Source organism: Oncorhynchus masou, chromosome 24 (assembly GCF_036934945.1).
Source record: "Oncorhynchus masou masou isolate Uvic2021 chromosome 24, UVic_Omas_1.1, whole genome shotgun sequence".
In the NCBI taxonomy this organism is placed as follows: Eukaryota; Metazoa; Chordata; class Actinopteri; order Salmoniformes; family Salmonidae; genus Oncorhynchus; species Oncorhynchus masou.
Window position 1 is genome coordinate 73718145 of NC_088235.1, and position 9784 is coordinate 73727928.

General features: G+C 40.1%; 1 protein-coding gene across 2 annotated transcripts; it reads left to right on the top strand.

Annotated features, from left to right (window-relative positions):
* The first annotated feature begins 747 nt into the window (after positions 1-747).
* On the top strand, positions 748-9096 carry LOC135512607 (syntaxin-6-like). Of its 2 annotated transcripts, XM_064934811.1 has the most exons (8): positions 758-1042; positions 2373-2541; positions 2756-2851; positions 3122-3184; positions 3478-3606; positions 3807-3913; positions 4350-4444; positions 5961-9096. In XM_064934811.1, exons 1-8 carry the CDS (start codon positions 1008-1010, stop codon positions 6035-6037), a joined length of 771 nt encoding a protein of 256 aa, XP_064790883.1. In that variant the 5' UTR covers positions 758-1007; the 3' UTR covers positions 6038-9096. The 2 variants fall into 2 exon arrangements, with proteins under 2 accessions (XP_064790884.1, XP_064790883.1); XM_064934812.1 differs by lacking the exon at positions 5961-9096 and having other exon boundaries at positions 748-1042; positions 4194-4436.
* Positions 9097-9784: the final 688 nt, after the last annotated feature.

The window sequence follows — 9784 nt, forward strand, 5'->3', positions numbered from 1 at the left end:
GACTGAGGCGAGGGAGACGAATTAATTAATAAAGTATTTGGCAATGGAAAACATATACAAAATAAAACAAATAAAAACAAAATATAATTAGCATGTTTCAGTGTTTTCACATGTAAAGGTGATTGCTTTTGATTAAAACGCTTTATCTGTCTTCCAAAAGAAAATTCGAAAACGTATTTTATGGAAAAGCAATGTTAGTTTTTGTATGATGCACTATACTGCACTGTTGACAACAATGACCAAGTGGCGCAGATTTCGTCAAATCGCCTTTCAAAGTGTATTGCATTATGGGGATAAAAGTTGTCCGATTTGCGCCTACATGCCGACTGCATGAACTTTACAACAACCATGTGATTAAAGGTCATGAAGTTTCAACTGCAATTTTCTGTAGTTGTTCCTCACCAGCTGCAACCTGCGGCCATCGCATGCATTGTGGAAAAATGAAGAAATATTGCCACAACTCAAATGTACAAATTAATGTCAAATGAGTCTCTCTCTCGCCAATTGCTAGTACACACATACTGTATATTTACAGTTTGTGGGTGTGTGACATGGGGTTTGGATAAACAAAATATTTCGACATTTCAAACTATGGAAACACTGCCATGTTGCACTGAGTCTTGCTGTTGGAAAACCACATCAGTGTCTGACTTTCGGCTGTAGCTGATGCAACTCCCCCGACTTCACTCCTCCACTTTCGTCTGCAGTTGGTTGGTTGCTTTGCTTTATTTAGCCTTACCACTAAAGCCAGCGAGGATTGTTCGATTTGAGAAGGGCGTTCCTCCCTCGCCGCTTTTGCCCGTCACGGGCCATAGACCGGTGCACCACGGCTTAGGTTAATAGAACTCCCTCACTTGCAGTCCGATTGCCCGCATGTAAACATGGCTTTAACGCCTATGTAAACAGAGCACAGGGCTCCTCGTTTTGGATATTCAACAAGTCAGGCATGTCTCTCGAAGGTGTATAGGAGTTTTAGACATTAGTAGTGCAGTAAATTATTTAGCAATATGTCTATGGAAGATCCGTTCTTCGTCGTCAAAGGGTAAGTAGCCAAGGCTTCACCAGATAACGTCAGCTTGTTACTAGTATCAAGTTTGCCATCAAGTCTGGCTTTAGCAAGGATGGCTAACGTTAGCTTGGAACAAAGGGGAATTGTTGTAGTTAGCTTTCTCGCTAGCAAGCTTAGCTATCTGTTTAGTCAGTTAGCAAATTACGTTCGTGTTTCACAACCCATCTGTCACAATGGCGAGAGGCATGGATAGCAATTTGCATTTTTGTGGCGCTTGTTGTTTATTGTCACGTTTAACTAACGTTTAACTTGCCCGACTCACTGAGGTAACGTTAACGTTACCTAGTTAACGTTACAATGTTAGATGATTAATATAAGATCGACAGCTATGGCAAATATTCTAATTTACTTTAAATATATATATATATATATATATATATATATATATATATATATATATATATATATATATATATATATATATATGGGTTGATGTAATAGTGCATGTGTGGTTATATTAATATGCCTTTGTGACTAACGTTATGTCAACTTCAATGTCTTGCCAGCTACTGCTTAGCTATCCCGCCTTGATCATGAATCTCAGTTCCAATACATTACACATACAGTAGACAAATTAGCTAACTTAAGTCATTGGACGAAAACGTTTAGTTCTGTAAGTACTGTATTTTGTTAAGAGCCATGACGCGTGGTCTTAACATTAAAACAGATCGACTGCGCTACAGGTTCGGAAGCATAAGGACCTTATCTTTCATATCGGTGATAATAAAATAAAACGGTTCAATTGATACACACCTTCCTAAGGTTAGTGTTCCCACATGTCCATATCGCCACGTGTTTACGGAAAACAGACGGAAGACGTATTACTTACTACCTGTGCTAAATAGCTATCTGCGTCTCCTGTGTGTAAACGGAACACCTGTGTGTAAACGGAAGATGGACGCCACTAACGTTGTCATTGAAAAATACTGTCGGCTGCAACTGTGTTAAAACAGTGTATAGTAACTGTATATTTTGCATTTGTTACATTAAAGTAAAGGCCTTTATATTTCTAGAACCTTACCGCCATTCTGAATAGGCCGTCATTGTAAATAAGAATTTGTTCTTAACTGACTTGCCTAGTTAAATAAAAAATAAAGATGGGTGTATTTGGCTATTTTGTCTGCCCAAGCAAATTTGCTTCTAAACAGACCATGTCAGGTCCTTTGACTATAAGGAATAACGTTAGGCTCCTTTAGTCCAATATTGGGCTACCTCTTAGTATTGCATTTCTATGTGCTTGAGGTAGCTCAATACTGTAGATGTACTTTTTATTATAGACTTTTTCTATTCAACAAATCTCCAGTGAGGTCCAGAAGGCGGTGAACACTGCTCAAGAGCTGTACCATAGATGGAGCGAGCTGCTGCTGGATCCCAGTGGTGCTTCCAAGGAGGAGGTGGATTGGACCACCAATGAGTTGAGAAACAGTCTGCGGTCCATCGACTGGGACCTGGAAGATCTCGATGAGACCATCAATATCTTTTCAACATAAAACAACTCTTAGTTTAACTTGCATATATACTGGTTTATCAAAACATTGTGAACCGTGCTTCATCTGTGAATAGAATACAGTACTTTAAAGAGTACAGCATGCTGCAAGTGAAGTAGTTTAATCTTCATCGAGAGTAGAACGATTTGATTATTTATCATGTCTTTGTTGAATAGGCTATTCCTTAACAGTAAATGCAAGTATTGTTGAATCGAACCCTAAGAAGTTCAATCTGGACACAGTGGAGCTGTCCAAACGGAAAGGCTTCATCACAAGCACCAGACAAACTGTTAAGGTGAGTCAGGCCTAAGGCACACAGGCCCGGAAGGATTCTAGTTTAACTTGCAGTAGCCATCACACACATGGTTTGAAGCAGCAGTAACCCTATCCAAAAGCATAGGGTTCCTGAACCTTCAGTGCTAGGACCCCTAATAATTAGAGATGTTCTATTTTCTTTATAGCCATTATCAGCCAATCTGGATATGATGGCTGGTGCATGCCTTTATTTTGACATCCTGTTATTAAACATACTGTCTTTAATCTCAATGCTTGTGTTCTATTTCAGGAAATGAAAGACCACATGTCCAGTCCGACAGCCTTAGCCATGTCCGACAAGAAAAACAGACAGGTGTGTAGCTCTATGAAGCTATATATATTTTTTTTTTTTACTGTTTGTTACTCTGCATGTAATGATGCAGTATGACGGAATGCACTTCTCAAACATGTAGCACGTTTTAGATCAGCAGGTTGCGTACTGCTTTATCTGATCATTGACACTGCAAACAGCCTCCGTTAGCGTTTGTCAGAGAGTAAGTGCAATTGGTATTGGCAGGATCCTCCTCACCATTTCAGTTGAGTGACCATGTCCACATACTTCAGCAGATCTCCTATATAATCATTGCTGTGCCACTTCTCCCTCAGGCTCTGTTAGGGGACAGTGGGTCTCAAGGCCCAATCTGGCAACCGGGACTCGACAAATACACCCGCCTGGACCAAGAGCTACAGACGGCCAACTCCCAGTTCATCGAGGAGCAGCAAACCCAGCAGCAGGTATAGCTAATAAAAATGTTTCATGCCTATGTACACACCCCTGTTGATTACTGTATTTTACATTATTTTGAGAAGGAATAATTGTATTTATATTTGTATTTTTTTATTATTATTTTTTTTTTAAACATATTTTTACAGTTGTATCAGTTGCAACATACTTTGTGACATAAGTCAGCGATGTTGACGTGTGTGTGTGTCAGCTCATGGCAGAGCAGCAGGATGACCAGCTGGAGCTGGTGTCTGGGTCCATCGGGGTGCTGAAGAACATGTCTGAGAGGATTGGCATGGAGTTGGACGAACAGACAGTGTATGTAAATATCCACTGATACACAACCACAGCAACATTAATCAATGACATGAGTATTAGAGTTTCAGGTCTACACAGATCATCAGGTGCCATATGTATCAAGCGTCTCAGACTAGGAGTGCTGATTTAGGCTCAGTTTAGACTTGTGGATGACAATGAATAAGATTATATGGACAGGGGTACCTGATCCTAGATCAGCATTCCTACTCTGAGACACTTTGTCAATACGGGTTTATATCTTTCCTGGTATCTACAAAGCACCATGTCTTCTCTCTTGTAGTATGCTGGATGACTTCTCTCTTGTAGTATGCTGGATGACTTCTCTCTTGTAGTATGCTGGATGACTTCTCTCTTGTAGTATGCTGGATGACTTCTCTCTTGTAGTATGCTGGATGACTTCTCTCTTGTAGTATGCTGGATGTCTTCTCTCTTGTAGTATGCTGGATGACTTCTCCCATGAGATGGAAAGTACCCACTCCAGACTGGACAACGTCATGAAGAAGCTGGCCAAGGTCTCCAACATGACCACTGGTAAGTAACGCAGCATAGCCTCTTTATTCACCACCTTTCTACCTTGGTTAAAAAGACACTTCAAAATTCAGGAACCATCTCCACTAATGCAAGTTATCAAAGTCTGCATCTTTTGGAGATGTGGGTTACAGAGGTTACTTAAGTGTAGTGTTGTTGTGGATGTCTTTTGATGTTCCCTAATATGCCAGGCCACTTATGTATGGGTGGTCATTAAAGATGATATATGCTTGAATGTTTGATTTTTTATTTTATTTCACCTTTATTTAACCAGGTAGGCTAGTTGAGAACAAGTTCTCATTTGCAACTGCGACCTGGCCAATATAAAGCATAGCAGTGTGAACAGACAACACAGAGTTAAACATGGAGTAAACAATAGACAAGTCAATAACACAGTAGAGAAAAAAAAGAGTCTATATACATTGTGTGCAAAAGGCATGAGGAGGTAGGCAAATAATTACAATTTTGCAGATTAACACTGGAGTGATAAATGATCAGATGATCATGTACAGGTAGAGATATTGGTGTGCAAAAGAGCAGAAAAGTAAATAGATAAAAACAGTATGGGGATGAGGTAGGTAAAATTGGGTGGGCTATTTACCGATAAGACTATCGGTAAAGAGAGAAGGCCCAGTCATTAGCTTCCTGTTTAAGGGAATGTCTGTGCAAGACAACTTGGAGTCAGCCAGGATCAGCAGCTGAAGAGGAAGGATAGGAACCCCCCCACCCACCTCCAAAAAATGGTGGCACCTCTTTATAAGGAAACCTTTTCAGGAAGCTTCCAACAGGAAGAACTCAGGAGACAAGGAGTCAAATGAAATCGGGTCATTTCTTTTTAATGTCAGGATATCCAGTCGGTACTTTTCCCTGGCCCCTAGACTCCGGTCCTCAAGTACCCCCAACAGCACACATTCATGTTGTGGCCCCGGACAAAAACACCTGATTCAACTTGTCAAGGGCTTGATGATTAGTTGACAAGTAGAATTAGGTGTGCTTGTCCGGGCCACAACAAAAATATGTACTGTTGGGGGTCCTCGAGGGCATGGAGTTGGGAAACACTGCCCTAGACAATGTAATACATTTTTTTATTTAACCTTTAACTAGGCAAGTCGATTAAGAACAAATTCTTATGGCATAACGACAGATTTTTCCCTTGTTAGGTCAGGGATTTGATCTAGCAACCTTTCGGTTACTGGCCCAACGCACTAACCACTAGGCTACCTTCCGCCCCACTAGCGCTACCTGCGCTTAGGGTTTTATATTTGTACTTTATTATATAATTTTTTTCCTGCTGCTTTTTGCTAGTTTTCTTTGCAGTCTTCAAGTTGCAACTTTGAAGTTGAATATTTCAGGTCGAAAGACATGGTATTCTCCATAGAACATGAATTCCTAGTAGTTGGACCTCTCATGTCTGAACATGTCTGAAAGCAAGAAAAAGGTCAATTGCTCCTCTCATTGTTTGACACAGTTCACCCGCATTCTTTTCCGCTCGCTCTGTTTTTCTCTCTTTCTCTTGCAGACCGGCGACAGTGGTGTGCTATTGGTATTCTACTGGCCATTCTGTTTGTGGTCGTCATTCTCTTCTTCATCCTGTGATGACCAGACCGTCCACCACGACACACTCCCACTGACCCCCCTCACCCCTGTCTCCGTTTGACCATAGGGATGGACTTTACATGGTGTTGGGGAAACATCCAAGGTTTCCATTGACATAGGGAGATGGCTATCTAACTCCGACCCCCTTTTTACTTCATACGCTGTATATACAGTGATGCTTCTGTGGCTGCTGCAGTTTTCTCTCAAGCAACGTTCTCAATCGTCGTCTCAGATACCTCCATTCAACTTAAACCTCCCTTGGCGTGAAAGATTTAGTTTCTGTGCATGCGCAATTTTAGGTAGGATGTGAACACTAATCCTGAAAATGTTTTACAGAAACCTGTTTGAGGTAAACCAGGGTAGTTCAAACTCCTTGTGGCATTTTAGTGTTAATATTGCGAATATTATGTATGAAGAAGACTAATCATTAGTGTATTTAGAGGGCCTTGTCTGTCGTTTCTCACTGAAAACCCCTACGGCTACCATGGTCAAAGTTTTTTTTTAAATATATTTTGTTTTGTCGTGCACTGACTGTGTAACAGGTTTATACAAGTATATTAAACTTTATATATATATAATCGTAGTTGGTCATAGTTAAAACAAAACACTGATGTAACAAGGAAAATGATATATATTGCTAAGCGGGTAGACGTATCACTAACCACACTAAAATGGATGAACTTAATGTTATTGTTTTTAATTCATTTATGTTCTTTCATTTTGTACTTAAATGTATTTTTGGTATTTGCTTATACACTATCAACAGGTGTTTAACACCCGCCTGTGAAATCAAGTCACTTCCTGCAATACTGAATGGAAAGGAGCAAAACCATATACTTTTGTATCTCGAACCGGGCTCAAGCTTGATTTTAATGTCTCAATATGAGCACTCTAATTTTGTGCGAAAAAGTTTTCCTCAAGATGTCCTTTGCGTGCATGTCTTCATATGTCTGGTGTCTTTCAGCCAGTGTTTCAGCCCTTCTAAAGACTTCATAACATGCTTATAATCAGTATCTGATACGCCCCGCAGGCACTTCATAAATTCAATTCAATTGGCAAGCTAGTGTCAACAGACCTTAAGTTGTTTATCTAAGCTACTAAGCATCATGCATTTGTTTTTGAATGTGTTATGCAGTTTTTACAAGACCCTTATACCAAAGTGTTAAGTGTTCAAATGAAATGCTAATTGAGAAGCCTGACCTGCTTTCCCCCTGCCAGGAATTAGTGTTAAGGTTTATCAGTGTTACATGAACATGATGTTGGAATAAGGGGAAGGGACTGACTGAGTCACACCTGGGCTGTATTCATTAGGGCACACCGTAGCAAAACATTTTGCAAGAAAATAGTGTTTCTTATTGGAGATGTTCAAGGTAGTCCCTGTTTAAGTCAGTTTTCTGTTTGTTGTGTAATGAATATGGCCCTGGTAGTTGCTGTGCTCTGCATAGCCAGTGCCTTAGGCTGATACTGTATGTATGTTATGCTGGGTCGAGAATGGTTCATTTTGGTCTCGCTTCCCAGTTCCTGCCCCCTACCTTGAAATTAAATTTCAAAACGGTAACCAGAGTTCCAGGATGAGTCGTAAGTCAAGGGTTGACTGAATATGCAGGCATGTTTTTTTCTTCTGTTTTCAGTGTGTTTCTATTCAGTTCAAGGAGAATGATACTGTTGTGTTAGCCTGGTTACCAGTCTGTTTAGCTAACGTTCCACTCCTTGTACTCTGTGTCATATGCCAAAGATGTATGTTTAGCATGACAGGAGTGGAAAAATGACCAAACAGACTGGTGTTATGTTAATTGTCGTAGAAACCTGGTTACAGACTTTGATTCAATAGGTCTCCACTCGTTTGAGGACTTTTTTATTTTACCTTGATTTAACCAGGCAAGTCAGTTAAGAACAAATTCTTATTTTCAATGACGGCCTGGGAACAGTGGGTTAACTGCCTGTTCAGGGGCAGAACGACAGATTTGTACCTTGTCAGCTCGGGGGTTTGAACTCGCAACCTTCCGGTTACTAGTCCAACGCTCTAACCACTAGGCTACCCTGCCGCCGACTTAATGTGAACATAACACATTAATTCACTATTTTAGGTTGAATGTCATATCAATCAATCAAATCAAGACAGTAAAACCATACGTAAGAGGAATAAGGGTATTGTGATTGTACTACTGTATGAAATATAATGGACACTAGTGATCAGGGTTTTCTCTATGGCATTCTAATTCTGATCGTTTTTCACGAATCGGTCTTGACTGATCAGATGATTTTTGGAAAAGGATCTAATGTGAGTGGTCAAAGACCAATTGGTAGAGCAAAAAATCTTAACTGGACTGCCTGTGTAAACGCAACCTGTGAGTCTCAAAAGTTCTGAAAACACTCCTTTCAAAGGTCTTATAAAGTTAGAAAAATATATTGTATGTGTATGGTTTGTCTTTTATGAGTTAACACTACACGTTCACTGTACGAGAAATACAGTATTTCATTAGAGTGTGTCATTAGAGGTAGAAAACATTTTAACAATTTGTTTCTCAGTTTACTTAAATGTTTTCATTTTTTCACTTATTGGAAGTGTTTTGTCTGGTAGGAAGAGTTTTACTTGGGAGTTTACAATATTTGCATTTATTTCAGATTATGGACAATTTGAAGCATGATGGTGACCTAGACAATTATGTACCATCTCAAAATCACTTGTGTTTGTCACAAAAACAAAGTGTGTGTAAACTTTGCGAATCATTTTGCAATGCTGTATTACGATACAAAGTACCTTTAGCATTAAATACTGTACTTATTGCGCAAACCAAGTCACTGGTGACAGGTGGACGAGTTGTTTGTGGAGAATGGGTACAGTCCATGGCATTGTAAGTCATGGTGTGTTTTTGTTTGTGTGAAACTGTGTGTTCATGCTCCTGGAGTGTGTGAAAATACTTTTTACCCTTGAACTGTTCCCCTTGACCTCCATGTCATCATGGCTGAGCATATGTAGCTGAAGAGTCCTGAAAATAAAAGGATGCTGCAAAGATTCACTCTGTTTCAGCTCATTCCAATAAAATGTGATCAATTTGCTTGATTTGACTTTTTTTAAGGGTATATAGGCCTAGCTCAAGATAGAAATTGGTACTAGTCACAGATCTAGAATCAGAATAACCTTACCTGATCTTAACCATTTAGCAGGATAATAAATTGTCTGACCTTGTTCCTACTCAGGAATGTGATTCTTCCTGATGAATCAAATCCTGATTTCTAGATATACGATGGTGTCCCGATCACAACCCTTCTACTCCAAGTGGCTCCATATTTTCATGGGATATCTTGGTTGAATAGGAGGTATGTTATGGTTGTAAGAGGAAAATGAGAGCTGGGGTTAATGTCAGTGGGGCCAGCTGTCGGCCGGCAGTGGCAGTTTGAGACGTTGTCTATTGAGTCAGACAGCCAACAGAGAGCTTCTCGTTGAACACCACTGAGCAGTAGTTGAACTCAGGTCAAATGACAGATGGCCCTTTCCTCTCATGTTTCCCCTCCCTCCCTGTTTTTCCTTTGTCCGGAGAGGAAATGATTAGTCATCTACACCTGGGTACCCTACACAAACACAGCCCTCAACCCTGAATACAACACTCAGTATCTTTTGGAAAGACAATGGTTTTCATTAAGCCAGACAAGTATAATATAACACTGATGCCATGTTTTTCATCCTGACATTGTGATGTTTACACCCCCATGTACCACTAAGGGCAGGAGCTTCATAGGATCCAG